The sequence below is a fragment of the Diaporthe citri genome (genome assembly GCF_014595645.1).
Source record: "Diaporthe citri strain NFHF-8-4 chromosome Unknown scaffold_5, whole genome shotgun sequence".
NCBI classification, from domain to species: Eukaryota; Fungi; Ascomycota; class Sordariomycetes; order Diaporthales; family Diaporthaceae; genus Diaporthe; species Diaporthe citri.
The window spans coordinates 4,846,904-4,864,858 of NW_025064850.1; the positions used below are offsets into that span (position 1 = coordinate 4,846,904).

The window sequence follows — 17,955 nt, forward strand, 5'->3', positions numbered from 1 at the left end:
GTCGCCAGTTGACCCCCAGGTTCATAATCGTGTTTCTCTCGGGATACAAGGGGTAAGGGGTTCCAAGGGGGGGGGAGGTTACATGCCGAAATGAGAACAGCCAAGGAGGAGAATAAGAACGGGAGACCGTGGGTTTGGGGGACCAGTAGCAGCTTTGGGGGTTTCAAAGAGGGGGTAAAAAGCCAATAACACAATGTATGGATTTTATTACACGTCAAAAAATGTCTGAATCGTCTCATGTCCACTTCCTCCCGTGCACGGCCTCCGCTTAGATGCCGTCGAAGTCGCCGCCGAGGTCATCGTCGTCGAGGTCACCCTCCTGTATGTCGTTGGCCATCTCCCGCTCCCGCTCCCGCGCTTCCTGTGCGTTCTTGAGCTCGAGTCGGTGCTGGTTCATTGGGAAGCGCATAGCCTGGTTCATGGACTCGTTAGCATTGTGATACCTAGTGAATGACGTGTGGACAGATGATCTCACCTTGACACTCTCATCGTGCAGCGCCAGACAGGCCCTGATACGGTCATGGAACGCCTCGGTCGGCTCCCTTGTAGCATAGATGTCGCCCGTCTCCTTGCTCTTCATGAAGCCATGCTCGCGATCCAGCGTTGCCTCGATCACACCGTCTCGGATCGCCTTTGCGACAATGTACTCCGCTGATTCCTCACTGCCGAGGTGAAGGCGGATGCAGATGTCACGCAGGGAAATGCGCGAGTACGAAAGCGACATCATGCGGATGCCCGTCTTGATAACGTTCTGTCGCAGGCGCAGGATAAGCGTGTAAGTGCCGTCCCTGCGGAAGGTGTCGGCATGGTCCGCGATGGTCGTCTCAAAGTCCTCCAGGTTGCCAACCCGTACTGCCTGCACGAGGAGGAAGTAGGGGTGCAGAGCCTGTTCCGTCGACGCCACCCGGAACGTTGCGCGGTCGGGAATATCTCCCATAAGCAGCTCGACAACCATCAGCAGCTTGGTCGCGGTCTGCGAGAAGCCCAGGGCGCAGAGGCTTGAAGGCGCCTTGCGAGTTGCAGCAGTCAGGTGTTCGTGTGCCTCGGTGTAACGCAGCTGGATGGCGCGGATGCGGCCGAGGTAGTAAAGGAATCGGGCGACCTGGTTGTTGGCAGCGTTCTCGGGGAATTGTGTGTGCGAGACGAGCAGATCAGCCTGGCTTATGTGAGACATGAGGAGGTAGTTCCGGAGCAGCAGAACAATGACAGAGGCCTGGATGTCGATGTCCTTTCGCAGTACTGCTGTTCGCAGAGCCGCGAGCAAGGTTGGTCGGAGGGCAACGATCGGAGACTGGGGCGAGGGAGGCAGAGGCGCAATGTTCTCGCAAAACAAGGAGTAATAGAAGTAAACCTTTGCGGAGAGCGAGTCTAACGTTCGGCGGTTGAGGGTGCGGATGCGGTCGCACAGGTAGGACGAGAACTCAGCGCCGTGCTGGAACTGCTTGGAGTCGAACAGGTGAACCTGTACAAGAATGCCGAGAAAGATGTCTATTTCGGGGATGACCTCCTTGATCTCCTTCTTGCCGCCATTCTTGGCGGGAGTCTTGGAATCAACGTCCATAGCGGAGTCTGCCGCTGATTGCTGTCCCAGCGGCAGGTGCTCCTTGCCAAGGGCGATCAAAAGCTGTTTTGCCACATTTCCAGATGTGACTGTCGCGGGGAAGGTCTCGACGATGACCTGGGCGAGGATGTCTGGGGTAAGTCGTTTGCGGATGGATGAGACGGATCGCAGGGCTCGCAGGGTAAATCTGGCATCGAATAAGGCAACAGCTCGGTCGAGGAGTGCGAAATTGCTCTTGATATCTGCATCGGGATGGGGCTGTTAGCTTCAGGTTCGAGTACAGTAGCAGTCAAGGCACAAGCGGGGGCCGGGGGATGTATTACCTGACACGGCTTGAGCGACTGGGTCGACCTTCTCCTCTCCGTCCTTGTCGGCGTCGTCCATGCTCACGTCCCCGTCGGCGTCATTGGGAGGTTGCGCGGATGACTGCTTCTTAGAAATGGGCACCACAACGGTCATCTCCTCGTCGCCGTCCTTGGCACCTTTCTTCCCCTTTCCCTTGAGCGATGACGAAGACTCGTCCTTCATATCGATATCTTTGCTGCCGGGGTAGCCACCGTTCTCGACGGGCTCCTTCCCGTTTCCGTTTGGCGTCTTGCCGGGCATGTCGGAGGACGTGTATGTGAGCTGGGTGGATTTGAGACGTAGCTGAGTCAACAACGCGCAGAGGCTGCTGGCGGCTGAAGTGGGTTGATGGGAAGTGGGACGGGCTGGAGGCGGCTGGCGGTTCGCAGAAACGCGCTCAAGGAAGCCGAAGCAAACGAAAATAGGCCCAAGGTTGGCTCGTGCCGCTCAGGTCAGCTGGAGTCAACAGGCAGGCTGGATCGAGTCTAAAGAAGCTTGACTGTTGGCCGGCCTAGGGCTTCTTGGGTTGATGGTTCCAACGATGGCTTCTTGGACTCGACCGCGTTGCTTGTGGGTGGGTAGATAGATGGATGGGGGTTGGGATATGATGGGGAGAATGGATAGATGAATGGGAGGGACGTCGGCGGGTTGAGGGTGGATGGCTGCCAGAGAGACGTCGTCCAGAGCTCATCAAAGATTGCCAGCAGACAGCCGAGCGCACTAGCTAGGGGTACTTGATCCTCACGGGAGTTTCAAGGCAAAACCAAAGTACCCTTGCTATCTAGCCCCAGCGCAGCCTCAACCGCGTAGCCTGCCCAGGCCCAAGTGCAAGTGGCTTCCGGCCCCGGGCGACACCTGGACCTCGCCTGGGCAAATGTGGGTCCCTGGTGACGTCTCGACATGCTGCCTGTCAGGCGCATTGTCAGCAGCAGCTCTTCCTAGCCTACTTTGTACCAGCCTACATCATTTCCAAGTCGTTATTGCACGTCTACGCCGCTCAGTTCAACATGTCCATTCATTGCGCCTGCGGATGATCAAACCACATTGGAGTTCGTACCTTCCAACGGGGTGTTTAAAATACTTCGTCGTCACTGTGAAACCGGAGGATATGGCGGGCTATGTCTTCACCCCTCATAGCCTCTCACAGGCGGTCCAAGCTCCCGGCTTATCTCACCGTGTTGGAACCACCATCAGGGTCCACTTCTACGTACTTGACTTGCTCAATATCTAGCTGGCGACGCCGACGCTCTTGACTACGCCTTGTTCTAGTCGCATCAGGTAAAATCCTCAAAGAGGACCAGAGAGGCCTGAAATCACTGGACCCTTCGCAGAGCCGAGGTTCAGCATATTGGGCAAGAATCGTTTCTTAATTCCTTGCATAACTGCTATGGCAGACTAGGAGGTGCACGGCGGCCAAGTTCCTGAATAAACACCTCGAATCGTGTCTTTCTTCTCAAGCCCAGCACATTCGCCCATACTCACTGATTTGCAAGTGAAACTGCGTAAACCCAGACGCCTATCCGAGATCATTGTCTCTAAAAACCCTGTCACGCCTCCCCTGGTCTCCCTTCCAAAAAAAAGAAGGAAAAAATCGCCACATCAATTCCTCGCATACTCCTACAAGGAAACAAGAGAGACTGCGGGTGCTCTATGATTTTCCACATGTCTGCGGTGCACCAGAGACTGTCCCATTACAGGTCGCCCTTGCCCGGCATGACCTTCGCAGCCTGGATGGCGCTCATCTTGGTTATCCAGCCCTGGGCGGGCAGCACCTTTCGAACAGTGCGGAGCTCGTCCGAGGAGTAGCCGGGGATGCGGATGTTGTAGGTGCGCTCAAGGACAAGCTGGATGTCGCGAATCTCGAGGACCTTGGAGCCGCGCTGCTTGGCATTGTTGCAGGCCGAGTGCAGAAGGCGGTCCACAAACGAGTCGGCAAGGTTGAGGATGGACTGCGACGGTGAATTAGTCTTAGAAATAACATACGCGCGGTGGATTATTGGGCGGGGTAATGGTATTTGGGATGGACTGGGTTGAGATGAAAGTGAATGTCTTCTTACCTCCTCGACATCGGGCGTCAGAACATTGCCCTCCTGACCCTCGGCCTGTCCACCGCAGACCTGACGGACGAGGTCGTCGAGCTTCTTGCGGTTGAGGACGCGCTCACCCTCGCCCTCCATCTGGACCACGGGCAACTTGGGAAGGACCGGATTGCCCATAACGCCTCCGGCTATGCCGCCGCCACCTGTGTACGTTGGTCGACCTGGGGTGACTCCACCAGCGCTGAGCGACACAGGCTGAGGGGGCGCAGCCGCCTTCTCGGGTAGTTGCTTCGGGATGGGGAGCTTTGAGTTCTGGGTAAGAGGCTGTGGCTGTTGTGTCTGGGGATGCGCGTGGGGGTGTCCTGCTGCTTGAGGGACCACAGTGCCCATAACACCTGGTGCGCTCAGAGGAGTGCCGCCTGGACCTTGTGGAGTGCTCTGCTGGGGTGCCGACCCTGGGATGGTGCCAGTCTGCGAGCCGCGCTGGTTTGCGAGACTGAGGGCGGCTTGGTGGGACAGCGATCGAGGCGCACCAGTGATTGGAGTTGCCGTTTGCGGTGTGCGGGCTTGGGTTGGTGTGCCAGCTGACGGTAGGCCGGTGGCTGCTGCAGACGCGATGGCTGTGTTGACTGGTGGTGGATGTGGGTGCTGCTGAGTTCCAGGCTCGACTTTAATGGGTTGCGATGCTGGACCTGGGGCCGCTTGCGTTGTGGGGACAGGTGATGCCTGGGGAGCTGCCGAGCTAGTAGCCTTTGGCAGCTGTGCTTGTGGTTGAGGTTGCTGCTGCCCGGTTTGACCGTTCGCACCTGGCACTCCACTAGCGACGTTGGCCTGCTGGTTCTTCGCAGCATCGACAGCAGCGCTTGGTTGGGAAGAAGGCTGTTGCGGGGACGGGCCCGGCCGCGGCGGCGGATTCGCATTGGCATTCACTCCTCCATTTGAATGCGGCCTCGCCTGTGAATTTGAGGATTGATTGGCCGCCCTGCGCTCAGCTTGGCCTTTGCGGAACTCTTCCACAAACCGCTTTGCATCCTGGTATGCCTTGATGACCGCCGGCTTCTGTGACTGAATATTCTGGAGGTTCTTGTGCTCCTCCGGAGTCATAGCCGTGCCCTTCTGCTGCAAGGACTTGGCCAGGGTCTCGTTGCTCTTCAGCCTCTCTGTAGTCGATTGCATCTGCATCATTGCCCTCTGGTACTTCTCCTTCTGGGTTGCTGACCACTTGGCAGCTATCTCAGGACCTTGCTCGACCACCTCTGGGGGCGGTATCCATGACATGGCTTCTAGATGCTGCTGGATGTGGATGTTCGACGACCCTGGGCGCTGAGGCTGACCCTGTGACTGCGGCTGTGACTGTGACTGCGCTGGCGTACTTGCTGGCCCGGCAGTCGACGCAGTCTGGCTGGGTTGACTGGCCGCTGAGGCAGGTGCCGCCGGATCGGCAGCTCCTTGGTTCTGACTGTTGCCAGCTTGCGCATTCTGATTTTGCTGGGCCTGGTTGCCGGGAATGCGCTGCTTCATCTTGTTGATGAGCTGGTGACTAAAGTCGATTATCTTCTTCTGGGCCTCCCTCTGCTGTGGCGAGCCAGGCCCAGCAGCCGATAGGGCTGTCCACAGCTGGCGCAGCCCATTCTCGTATCGCACCTTCACTTCTGGACTGAGCTGAGGTATATTGCGCATCTGCTCTGGTCGAAACATCCTGATTCCAGCAGCGGCATTTGGCTGAGAGCCCGGGTTGGCGTTGCTGCCTGGTCCACCTTGGGGCGCCTGGCCCGGCTGACCGCCAGGATTCATCTTGCAATGCTTGAATCACTTCGAAATTTAGGTTCTTCCTTTTTCACTTGACTCGAGGAAGGTTGAGCACACAGGCGCTGAGATGAAGGTGTTGTCGAGGGAGTTTGGGTTCTGGAGGTCGGCGAGGCTCGGTTACAAGGAGGCAAGTCGAGGGGATGGGTGTGCTGAGTGCTGGGGCAGGAGCTGTATTTCTTTGGTTCTGTAAAGTTTGTGGCAAGAGGAATTACATCAATGGATAATTAAATAAGAGCAGAGGAGTGACTTGGACGTTGTGGAAAACAGACGTGAATAGAGGGACAATAAGATGGCAGTTCATTCAGCACAATAGGGCGGGCCTGGATTCTGGGAACGCGACCAGGCGCACGAGCCCCCCTGCCCGCCCCCCCCCCAGTCACGGGAGATCATCGGCTGAACGAGCTATCTACCTAGGTAGTCTACTAGCAGAAACTGACGAAACGGGTTCATTCGTCAAACTCAGAGAAAGCAATTTTGCCGTGCCCAGTCAATGCAATGGTGCACTGCAATGAGCATCTTGGAATTTGTACTCTACTCATTTAGAGATGAGGGTACTTTGGCTATGAAGTAGCATGGCTGGCTCACATGGAAATGTGACTGAGCGGTGGCGAGGGGTAGGTATCAATCTGCTTCTCTCCCCATCAACTCAAGCCTTTGGTCAGACGAATTTGATCGCGGACTGGCAGGATTCTCCTCATAATTTCTGGGCAGCCTCTCGAATCCGGTGATACCATGCAGGGAAGAACTCGTCTAGGAGCCCGGATCAATTACACTCTTCGCATTCGGTTTCTGTTCGACTACCAACAATGAAGTAACCTTATCTATACCTCGAAATGAAAGAGGCTAAGCACATAACATCATTCATCATAAATAAAAGCCATGCCCTAGCCCTAGCATCAGTTTTAGCATCCTGGCCCCATTGGCATATCCTTACCTCAGCTCTGTGAATCACAGTGGAACCGGCTGGTCATACAATACTCATATAAGATCCAACGGCCTCCCCAATACCGGATCCTATCCTCGGCATGACCATATCCTCGTCATGTACGCTCGTTTCCCACTCTTGCGTGTATAGATAGAAATACAAAATGACCAGAATTCCAGTGAACACCACGCCATAATACCCAGACAATGCAGTTGCCACGCTGGTTTACATGCTATGCCATGTCTGGGAAATACCATGTATGCTCGCTCCAACAGGTTAAGAAATAAGTCATCGCTTGTGGCAATCGGGATGTTGACGTGTTTGTTCCACACACTCGTGTGTCTGTAGGTGTTGCTCCGCCCACTGGTGTGGGGTTTATATCTTGTTATAATCTCCAGTGGCTGTCTCGGATAACTCCATGCGGGTGTGTTCTTCGGTGGCAACGCGTAAAAGTAGCTAAGCTTTGTATAAAGCCAAGTTCTCAAGCTCGTGCGTCGAATCGGTGGTTGCCCGGGATAATGTCTTCGTATGAAACGCCGTAGTTGCTTCTGTGCTGCGCGCTAGGATTTTGAAACGTATTGAAGTGGAACTCAAATCAGGGCGAGTCCACCTCCATGGTCATGAAAGCATAAAATGGTAGTTCTTTGGCCAGCATCTCTGTATCCTCCAGTTCCTCTGGAGGCTCGTCCATCTCGTCGATTTTTGGCGGCGGGTCCTGGAAGACCAGACTGCGTCGATCGCCAACCCGCCTCTTTAGTCGCCGCGCACTTGACCCGGCTTGATCAAAGTCCAGGCAGTGTCGGATGTCCTCGTGGTCGCTGTCGCTTCTCTCGCTCATGGTTCGTTTGCCCATGCTGCTTATACTCCGTCTTTTTTGCCGATCGTTCGCCCGCTGTCGCCGTATGGCTTCCTGACACTCATCGTCGCTCACGTTCGAGCTATCGGACAAAGGATCTGGGTCCGGGCTGCGGAAGTTCAGGTCACGGAGGTCGTTTATGACATGACCCTCGATGTGCGACTCGCTCAGGTCCGATTCGGCATACTCGATGACGTGAGGGGCAAGAACATCATCCCGACCATCCATGTCGTTTTCTTCAAAGTCGCTGAGCTCTTCGATGCTGAGTTCATCACCAGTGATACTTGCGTGCAACACGAAACGTTCGGTTGTTGCAGGACCAGGTGGTGACGACAAGAGCGGTGAACAAGGCCCATGATCATCATCCGATTGTTCGGCATCAGACCCCTCGGCCGGGGGATCCGAAGAACGAGGAGACAATTCTCCATGCCGACTTGGGAATGCAAAGTTGAATTGGCAATTCTCAAAAGGAGTGTAATTCCTTGGTTGAGGCAGCGGGTCTCGTGGCCCGCCGCTCGGCCCAGGACTGGCCCTGGGGCTGTTCTTCTGACCGAAGAATGGTGGGTGCGTCGTGGCCGTAGGGGTCTGAGGCGGAGATGACGGTCCCATGTGTGAAGGAAATCTTATTTCCTTCGGAGTAGTAGGCCGCATGATGGATGGGTTGGGTGGGCAAGCGTTGATGTGGGAAGCAGTGTCCGTGTCTCTGACGCTCAGTATACAGGCAATGGGCCAATTGCGTCCAGCTACTGAGGAACAGTAGTTTCTGATGACCAGAGTGTCGATTTCGATCGGCCCGCCACTCGACCGGGGATGTTTCTGCCACAATGACTTGTGGATGTATGTATCCGAGTGAACAGATGTGTCGTGTGTTCTGGATCTTATCAATCGTGCTCTCACCGACAATGTGGGGTAGGAAAATCGCGGGGTGAGGGAAGAGCGGGCCTCAAGGTGTCAGCACCCAACGTATAACCCTCCGGCTAGGAGAGGCGGACGAGCTTGGATTGACGGTCATGATAGTTTCCGTGGCGAATTGGGTGAGAAATAAGAAAACAGCAAGCAGATTGCGTGCAGCACAAGCTCGTTTTCCCTCTTGCGGGGGAAGAGGTGTATGGCAAGCGCAGAACCTGAGCCTTGTCGCGGGCGACGCTGATTTGGGGGATGACGGAGAGACGAGAGCGAATAAGTAGCCGGGAGACGTCAGACGTCGGGCTTGTGAGGCTTGCGAGGGACGGCTGTCGTGCTGGTCTCTGAGTTAGCGTTGCAAGGAGATGCCTGCACCAGGCGGCAGCCGATGTCGTCCTGGTAGTAGGAAGACCCAATGCTGCAGCGCAAGTAAGGACGATCGGTTTGTAGTGCTGCCCGTGCAAATCACACTCTGATTCCCACCGCCTCTTGACCTGGCTGTCGCGAAGCTAGGTATGTGGCAAAGACTGTGCCAGAGAATTGGGGGGTTTTGGCTCCTTGGCTAGACCTGGGACACAGGATCAGGTCAAGGGGGGAAGCAAAGTAGAAGAAGGGGTTTCTGGGGAAAGACGATGCAGTAGGAGAGCAAAGAGAGCTGGCTCCGCATTCAGGAACTGGCGGTGCATGCAGGCTCCGTCCTAGGCGCATTTCGAGTTGTTCCGCTGCGATTGACGCTTCTGCTGGCACAGGACGAAGCTTTTCGCGCGGCAATTGCCTGCTGTGCACATGGTGACAATTGACAGCCACAATGCAAGTTCCAAGCAAGACTGAACTCACCGTGGGAGGCCCGTAACTCACCGTGACTGTAGCTGTGGCAGCCACCCAGTCGGGCGGCCGGTGGAGCAGTGGGTTCTGGTACCTTGGGCATCAAGCCCCCGAGGGACCATGGATTCCTGCTGCAAGGCATTCCGTGCAGAAGACAATGGTGCTGCTAAGGGGTTGACTGCACAGCCGGTCGGAACGGGGCATGGCGGCGGGCGAATGACTGATTGCCAGAAGGGTAAGGCGTGATGCTGTGTGATGCCAGCGCACGGGAATGCCATGCCGGCCATCTGCCAGAATTGCTGAATCGACTCCCTTGGCGGCTGCAGGAGGGCTGGGCTAAGATCTCGCTGGTCAAGCCGGGCGGAACATGTTGGATAAGGCATGAATGTGTAAAATGTCGAGCGTCAGGTTGCAGCAGAGGCCGTCCAATGGACAGGGCGAGGGGCCAATTGCACGTGCAGAAGGTTCCAAGGTGGCGGCTGACGATTAAGAACCTGCAGGAGGACGTGGAGGTGGCTCGACGCCGTGAATCGCTTCGCTCTAGCAGACCCGAGGACAGGGCGGGCCAGAGGCAGCTTGTCTTGCCAGTGGAGGGGAGCTCATCCTGGGAGATGGAACCTTGACCCCCGTTCAGTGCTTGCCTGCATGCGCCTGGGGGACTCGGGAGCGTGGGTGAGCAGCTCAGGGTCGGCTGAGCGGGCAACAGCGCGGCAATTGTCAGCTCGAGCAGGCCTGGATCCACGGATGAAGGATATTGCAGTTGGGTGCGATCGCAGTATGGGATGAACATCCTGTCTGCCCACCTCCTAATAAACCCCATATCATCAAAGATGTCGTTGAAATTAGGTTGACAGGAGTGGGAGAAGGGATGAAACGAATAGCCGAGCCAGTGTCCAGGCCCAGGTGATGTCACCCCTCACCTACCTAGGTACCAAGCCCCCCCTGGACCCGCCCAGCTGAGGCCCCGGGATGGAGGCTGTTATCGATAGCGTGTTTACGTGGGGTCGAATTTGGCTCCCGTCAACATGGCAACACGACATCTTTTCGCGACGTGCTACACAGTTCACTCAGTTTCAGTACAGTACAATGCAATTTATAGTGGTCTCAATTTCTACCTCGACAATCATCTAAAGTGAGGGCCTCCGCCGCATCAAAATAGAACCAAGATCCACCCAGACTCTGCCGCGCCACGATCCGTCTTGCCTCGTCTGACAAGAGTAAACAATCTGGCGCAAGCATTATGACGCTCCTCGCCGCCCATCTTGAGCAGATCTCCGTGTCTTGCCAAGGCATTGACAGCCTTCCGTACGTGACCAGCTCCATGAAAATAACCCGGCAATCGCTGACGTAGCCTGAGCGAAGATTCCCTCCTCCCAAGATCTTCACCAACGCCCTGCTTTCCAACCACGACATCACCTCGTTAATCCGCGACACCGAAACTCATGAGCGCGCCCTGTTCTCTGTGCCCCCACCTCCACCACCAGCCACAAAACCAGAGCCGCCACCCGAGCAGAGCAAAGTCTCCCGTAGGCAGACCGTCTTCAATGTCGCCGCCGGCGAAGTCACCACAGGCGCGCCTTCATCACGGTCAGCCGGGAACCCGCGTCGCAGCACCGCAGTGGCAGCCGTGTTAGGCGGCGACCTCCATGCTAAGATCACGCGGCGGGCCCCATCTTCGACACGCGTCCAGGGGGCAGGCGGAGGAGGTGACGTCGATATTGAGGTGCTCCTCCAGGGCGCCGAAAAGCTGTGCAATGTCTACCCGTTACCCGGCGCATTGGAGCGGATTCCTGAGTTGCGGCAGAAGTGGGCGAACCAGAGCAACACGCTGGCCTATTACGAGGCAAAAGTGGCTGAGCAGGCGGAGAGGCTCGTCAGGATGAATAAGCGGCCTGATGATTTTGGCGATGAGGATGATGAGGATGTTGGAGATGAGGAGGGCGAGGACCCTGTGAACAACGGCATTATGGACAGCCTCATGACTGAGGAGGACTTGAGGAGGGAGGAGGAGGAGGTCAGGGAGCTGGACAAGAAGAAAAAGGAGCTCCAAGAGAGACTACGGGCTATGGATAAGGACCTAGGCGGGCTACTTCACATGTGATGCACAGGTCCCTGGCGAGAGCTATCTACTGACTGTACCACACTCGCAGTTGACGGCTCACAAAACAAAGTGCGCCATACTGAGATTCGTCCGGAGAGAACATGGAAATTGCCTCGGAGATACCACCATGGCTAACAAGCCTAATGATACCCAAATCACAAGCACCTCGAGCGCGTTGATGATGTCTCCCTACGCAGTCCCCTTGGCTCTGACAAACTCTCCCAGGAACGCTTCGACGTCCTGGGCGCCACCAATCTCATACCGATCATTGATGATAAAGTGCGGGACGCCCTGGATCCCCTTCGCGTAGGCCCACTCCACCGCCTTGTCGACCTCGTCGCCCCCCCTGCCCTCATCGAGCCACGCCTTGGCCTCGGCCCTGTCCAGGCCAGCCTTCTCTGCGGCGTCAAGGAGCGTGGTGTGGCTGGTGACGTCGCCGCCATCCTCGAAGTAGCTGTGCATCAGCGCCGCCATGAGCTTGCTCTGCACGTCGGCCCCCTTGGTCTTGGCCAGCTGCGACAGCCGGTGAGCATCCCGGGTGTTGCCTATCTTGCCCTGGAACGAGAAGCAGATACCCTCCGACTGGCCCATCATCCTCATGCGCTCAGTCATCATGCCCAGCTTGTCGGCGCCGAACTTTTGGGCCATGCGCTCTTGGACGGGCATGCTTTTACCCCGGGGAAGCGTGGGGTCCAAATAAAATGGTTTCCCTGACCCCCGGGTTAGTAAATTCCATCTCATTACTCCTCTATTAATGTCTTATCCAAGAACAAACTCCGGGGGTATTTCTACCCGTTGTGAGGCACTGTCTGCCCCTTATAAGCTCGACTAGCATGTCCACAGACGCTGCTAGGAGGGAATTCAAGGGCGAAGAAACTTGTGGCATCCACGTGATAGGAAGCTGAGGGGCCGGAGAGTAGCTTACAGGTGATGTTGAAAACATCCTCTGAGCCACCAGGGATGGTCTTCTTGTACACCTCAATGGCGCGATCAAGTCGCTTCCTGCCGAGGTAGCACTGGCGAAGATGTCAGTCCACGTCCATGTCCAAGTCGATTAGAAGAGGAACTTGCAAACGGGCAGATAGGATCTGACACGATGTCTATGTTGAAGGCTGTCATGGTGGATCTTCGTGCCTGGAATAACTGTTTGGTGGCTCTGAACATGTGTACGGGTGTGGGTACTCGATACGGCAACTCTGCGGTAATTTACTGGCACTGGGCTTTGTACTGATTGCGGGATAAGAGGTCTTCAAGAGGCAATGACTTGAGACGGGATCAAAATACCAAAGAAGCTCTCAGCGGATCTTGTAAGCTGACAAATCGCCACGGTGCGGTCGAACTTCGGTCGGGGTTTTGGATGGATGCGCCTCGGCGATGCGCGTGGAACATTCCGCCCTACCCACGAACGGCAAGCGTCCGCAGTTGGCACCACAGACACCGATTGAGGCTCAACTCTTGCTTAGCGTCTATATAGACCAGGTATCTGTTAGGACCAAGATTTGCTGGGATGCTATCCATAGATGTTTAAATCCTCGACTATCATGTCTCCATTAAGGAGGTGAGTGCAACAGTGCCTCGGCAGTGGACGGCCTGCAATGCTGGACGCCGAGATCCACCTTGGGTGGGATTTCCCAGGCGCCAGGTACGCTAGCGCATGGCAATCGGGCGCTAGATTGCCACATGCATCCGCATGCAATCCACCCTCGCCCAAGACTGGACTTCCAAGACCAAGTCACGAGTATCAATCAGGAGGCTGGTCCCATCTTCATCCTTCATCATTCTACTCCATAGACCAGAATCGGCCTGGGATCCGAGCGCTCTCACCGAGGATGGCTGATGAGGGGGAGGGGCGGCAAGATGTGCAAGAGAAAGTCCTGCAAGCAACACTGTCCGGCCTCGCTTCCCAGTCAGATGCACCCGAAGCCGTGGACGCTTCCTGTTGCTGCGTGATCTGCCTGTCAGACATATCAGAGCCGTCAACAGCGCAGCCATGTGGGCACCGAAATTTTGACTTCATGTGTCTCGCCAGCTGGATGTCACTGAAAACTACATGTCCTCTTTGCAAAGCTGAAATATCCGAGGTCCATTTTGATTTCAACGCCCAGGCTACCAAGTGGAAGACATACCGCGTCCCCCATATTGGACTCGAGCGAGCAATAGATCAGCCCACACAGAACGAGCCCGGCCAGAGCAATCCAGCCTTGTCAAACGTTACTTCTTTCCTGCGTCGCGCCCGGGACCGCAGACCTTTCCGGAACCCAAGGCACCCCGCGCCTCAATCGGGTCCTGTCCAAGACGCGCTGGAACGCAGGCGCAATGTCTACCGGAAACAACTCTTCTCTCTCCATGTTGGGTCCAATCCAACCTCAGGTTACAGAGATGTCACGCCCCAGGTGTTCAGCGACCAGGCCGATACCCAGAGCCGGGTGCGAGCATGGATAAGAAGGGAGCTGCAGGTATTCGAGTTCCTGAACGACGACAGCTCCTCGGGCCAGACAGAAAGCACCGACTCGGCACTGCCCGAGGCCACCAGGCGGCGGCGGCAGAACAATGCCGAGTTTGTGCTCGAGTACATCATCGCCATACTGAAGACGGTCGACATCCAGAGCGACCACACAGAGGAGCTGCTAAGGGACTTCCTTGGAAGGGACCACACCAAGTTGTTCCTGCACGAGCTGCGCAACTTCCTCCGCTCCCCGTACTCTGTCGAGGCTTGGGATCGCCACGTACAGTATGCTGAGCCTCGGGCACCACCGCATTCGCTCGGAGGAAGGAGCACCCCTGGTCACCGGGTCGACCAGAGACCTCACAGGAGGCTTTACGACCGGTACAGACCTTCAGGGGGTTCACGTCAAGGAGGTCGGTGGTCTCCTTACCGCCAGCAAGGGAGCTGAAGACCTCTCCGTGTCTTTTGGCTTCCCACATCTAAGGCTACCCAGCATCACATCTCGATAGAGCCCAAATGCAGACTTTGCGTGAGATGTGGCTTGGTACCTTGCAAAGATCTTCTCCGCCCCAGTGAGTCGATCAAGTCAGCGGCCATAATCTCTCGCTCGAACCACGCAGCAAAGATTGCAGAGAGCTCCTGCCAGATTACAGATGATGCTCTCGGGATCGCGCTTGCGACGCGCCGCGCAATTCAGGAACGAGGAGCCTCTTGTCGAATGTTTACAGGACACTTGGCGGCTACAAAAGGGCATCACCGAGCTGACACGACAGGGGAAGCTTCGGTCAGAGGCTCTCAGCTTGAGTAGGCATCATGACTGCTCTGCGGTGACAGCTGCAGGAGTGAGTCAAACACTCCAGTCGCAGCTACACTTAGGTCGGAGCCTTCACGGGCAGCAAATGGAGCGTGGCAAGAAAATCAGGACCCATGGAGCAAAGTCAGTGTCTATCAAGGCAGCTGAGTGGTTATGTCTGCTTGTTCGGCAAAAATCAGCCCACACAAGCAAGGCCGTTCGCAATGTTTCCGTTAGCCACTGATGGCAAGGAACCATGTGCGCTCGTCTGCGCCCGGGATGTTCTTTCCCAACAGCGGAGGGCACCTTCCATGTCTGGATGTCTTGAGCAACCAAGGCAAGAAAGGATGATGCAGAATGGACAGAGGAGGCAGGCACATAGGAGCAGAATCAACATTGTTTTCTCCCGCCCTTCGCCCACTTCAAGTCGCGTTGCTCTCCCTTTCTCTTCTTCCCTCTTCATCCCCGAACAGAACTCTGCCACTCGCTTCATCATCTTTCTTCAGGCGGCTACAAACAGCAGTATTCACTTTCTCTTGGTTGTGTCTCTTCTTGATTCGCTTCACGGCTTTCATCCCCCTTTGCTTCTTGCTTCACAGCTTTCTCCTTGCCCGGAGTGTTCTCCTACCGGTCATCATGTCACCCGTCATCAGGGCCACGACGGCCACACTCGCTGGCATCCTCAGCACTATCTCCAGCTTGTCCGGCGGCTCCAACGGCCCAGCCGTGACCGATTTCAACAACAAGAGCGTCAATGTTCTCCCCCCTCTGCCTGGTCCGAACAAAGTCGGCGTCGTTCCCCTTTCCATCGACGACTTTGATCATCATAGCTTCCCTCTCTGTGATGTTAGCAACGACGAGATTCCCGATGCCGCTTGTCATCATCCCCGCAAGATCATGACATCCCTCTTGTGAGTAAAGCACTGCACTGCACTGCCTGTCCTTCCCTGGCTCAATGCCTGAGACTGATGCGTTTTCGCGTAGCTATCCGGCCTGTCCTCCCTCGGACGGTCGACAGAAGCCGAAGCCAGTCCTGCTGGACGAGCAGCACTTTGCTCCTGTCTTCACCCCATCTGTCCTAGGCAACATTTCTCGCAGTGTTGCCCGTGGCCCCACAGCCCTGCAGAATCTCATGTCGCAAGCCGTGGATAAGGCCCCCTCCTGCAAAGGCCGGTACCCCATGGTGATCTTCGCACCCACCGCCGGTGGTCAGCGCCAGGCCTACACCCAGGCAGCATCTGAGCTTGCTTCACTGGGTCACGTCGTGCTCACCGTCGATTACCCGTATCTTTCTGGTGCCGTGGAGAGCCAGTCTGATGACACCGTCCAGCTCAGCACGTTTGGAGATTGGATCAAAACTGACGAAGCCCTCGCCATCCAGACCAATGACCTGCATTTCGTTTACAACCTGACAGTCAACGAAGAGCAACCACTCAGTGGTCTTCCATTCTGGACCAATGATACCACCGTTCAGCTCGATGCTTGCATCTTCGGACATGGCTCGGGCGGCCGAGTTGCTCAGGTGATGGTCGAAACTCACATCGTCAAGTGTGGTGGACCTCTAGAAGGTATCCTGACACTTCCTGCCCCCTTCGACAGAGAGAGGACGGCAGGCAACTCCGAACCGACCGTGAATAATACCCGTCCCTCTATCCCCCCTTCCGCTTCCTATCGCATCTCGCGGATTTCTTCACTGGACCTCTCGCCACCCATCTTTCGCGGATTGCTCCAGCTCTTGAAGCATCTCAGAGACTCTGCCCTGAACACATTCGGTCTGCTCGTCTGCAGCGCGGAAGGCACGTGCGGAGCCCCGAACCCCTCGAAGAGAGCCCCCGTCCAGAAGCGCAGTGTTGGCGACGATCCTTGGTACTACCCCAAGAAGCCTTACTACAAGGACCCTTGCGAGGACCACGGCTACGACGACGACAAGTACGAGCATGACTCTGGCTGCTACGATGACAACTGCGATGGTGATTACGATGATCATTATGAGGATGACTACGACGACTACGATGATCCATGCGAGGATTACGACCCATGCGACCGTTACGACGGTCCGTACAAGCCCTCAAAGCCATTTCCTCCTCCAGGCATCTTCCCACCCAACATTACCTGGCCTCCGTATGGTGATGGCAAGATCCCGGATTACAACCGCCCTTGGGATGACCACTGGGATGACTACCGCAACGATGGTGGCGATTACGGACGGAAGTATGGTCACAAGGACTGTGACCATTATGACGGAGGCTACGATGATGGATACGAAGGGGACTATGGTGATGACTATCATTGCTATCATCGCCCTGATCACTATCGCGAATGGGACAAGAAGCATCATTGCCACGGCCATGTCGACGATTACGACGAAGATGATTATTATGATCACGACGACGACGACTACGATGATGATTACGATGATGATTACGATGGTCACGACGACGATGATTACGATGAGGGCGATTACGACGAGGGAGACTACGATGAGGGTGATTACGATGAGGGTGATTACGATAAGGGTGACTATGATGAGCACGACGGCGACTGTCACAAGAAGCATCACCACCACGGCCATGTCGATGACTACGACGACAAGTACAGGGATGATTACGGCCATGAGTACGACAAGGGCGGCGACCACGGCTACGATCATGGCTATGTTGACGATTGGGACAACGAAGATCATGCATGAGGGCTGTGAGCGTCCTCAGTCCTTGAGCCGGTCGCTGCGGTCAATGTGTGTGGCACGGTGAAGGGCGAGCAACCGTCATTACGAAGACACAGCCAAGGACCTTGAAACTTTCGAGGGGTTTTGTATTTGTAGAGCAGTATTCCTTGCGATTCAGCATTGCATCCTAATTCAAACATCCGCTTCAACGCTCATGACTGCTCAATGATGTGATATGCTCGATGTCCTCACACCTGAATGACAGGCAGTAGGACCGTGTTCTCGTCGTGGTCAGTGCTATTTGTACTTGTGTATTTCCCGCCAGCTTCCTGGTCTGTATTTTGTAGGTGCCAAGTAGAGATGAGAGGCAAATGTGTGCTTTGTGAAGTGCCCAGCCACGCCAAACTGAGAAAAGCTTGGGCAGTCCTTGGGCCCTAACGCTCGCCCGACCGAGATGCGTGTAAGGTGACAGACAGCCTAGGGCACACCACAGACTTAGCAGGGCATGTAGCGATGGAACAGCGTCTGCAGATACTACTTCTTGTGTAACATGGGCCCAATCAAGACGATACGATGCTTGGACGGCGCCTAAACTTGCTGGGGAGTGCAGAAAAGGCTCATGTTGGAAGAAGGACGCTGTGAGAGCTCTTCGACGCTCAGTCTGCCTACAGCCGTTTCAGCTTGTGT

The 17,955-nt window shown here is 55.8% G+C and overlaps 7 protein-coding genes across 7 annotated transcripts; 3 read left to right on the forward strand and 4 right to left on the reverse strand.

Annotated features, from left to right (window-relative positions):
* Positions 1–268: 268 nt before the first annotated feature.
* INS49_011865 (uncharacterized protein) lies at positions 269–2,167 on the reverse strand (the record flags this gene model as incomplete). Its single annotated transcript, XM_043172573.1, has 3 exons — positions 269–412; positions 476–1,803; positions 1,885–2,167. The coding sequence occupies 3 exons, from the start codon at positions 2,165–2,167 to the stop codon at positions 269–271; spliced, it is 1,755 nt and encodes a 584-aa protein (XP_043024318.1).
* A 1,430-nt stretch (positions 2,168–3,597) lies between these two features.
* INS49_011866 (uncharacterized protein) lies at positions 3,598–5,739 on the reverse strand (the record flags this gene model as incomplete). The annotated part of the gene is made up of 2 exons (XM_043172574.1): positions 3,598–3,855; positions 3,964–5,739. The coding sequence occupies 2 exons, from the start codon at positions 5,737–5,739 to the stop codon at positions 3,598–3,600; spliced, it is 2,034 nt and encodes a 677-aa protein (XP_043024319.1).
* Positions 5,740–7,274: 1,535 nt separating this feature from the next.
* On the reverse strand, positions 7,275–8,144 carry INS49_011867 (uncharacterized protein; the record flags this gene model as incomplete). The annotated part of the gene is made up of 1 exon (XM_043172575.1): positions 7,275–8,144. One exon carries the CDS (start codon positions 8,142–8,144, stop codon positions 7,275–7,277), a length of 870 nt encoding a protein of 289 aa, XP_043024320.1.
* Positions 8,145–10,503: 2,359 nt separating this feature from the next.
* Positions 10,504–11,364, forward strand: INS49_011868 (uncharacterized protein; the record flags this gene model as incomplete). The annotated part of the gene is made up of 2 exons (XM_043172576.1): positions 10,504–10,568; positions 10,626–11,364. The coding sequence occupies 2 exons, from the start codon at positions 10,504–10,506 to the stop codon at positions 11,362–11,364; spliced, it is 804 nt and encodes a 267-aa protein (XP_043024321.1).
* A 189-nt stretch (positions 11,365–11,553) lies between these two features.
* Positions 11,554–12,483, reverse strand: INS49_011869 (uncharacterized protein; the record flags this gene model as incomplete). Its single annotated transcript, XM_043172577.1, has 3 exons — positions 11,554–12,074; positions 12,290–12,380; positions 12,460–12,483. The coding sequence occupies 3 exons, from the start codon at positions 12,481–12,483 to the stop codon at positions 11,554–11,556; spliced, it is 636 nt and encodes a 211-aa protein (XP_043024322.1).
* Positions 12,484–13,397: 914 nt separating this feature from the next.
* On the forward strand, positions 13,398–14,319 carry INS49_011870 (uncharacterized protein; the record flags this gene model as incomplete). Its single annotated transcript, XM_043172578.1, has 2 exons — positions 13,398–14,095; positions 14,166–14,319. 2 exons carry the CDS (start codon positions 13,398–13,400, stop codon positions 14,317–14,319), a joined length of 852 nt encoding a protein of 283 aa, XP_043024323.1.
* Positions 14,320–15,239: 920 nt separating this feature from the next.
* Positions 15,240–17,292, forward strand: INS49_011871 (uncharacterized protein; the record flags this gene model as incomplete). Its single annotated transcript, XM_043172579.1, has 2 exons — positions 15,240–15,514; positions 15,588–17,292. 2 exons carry the CDS (start codon positions 15,240–15,242, stop codon positions 17,290–17,292), a joined length of 1,980 nt encoding a protein of 659 aa, XP_043024324.1.
* Positions 17,293–17,955: the final 663 nt, after the last annotated feature.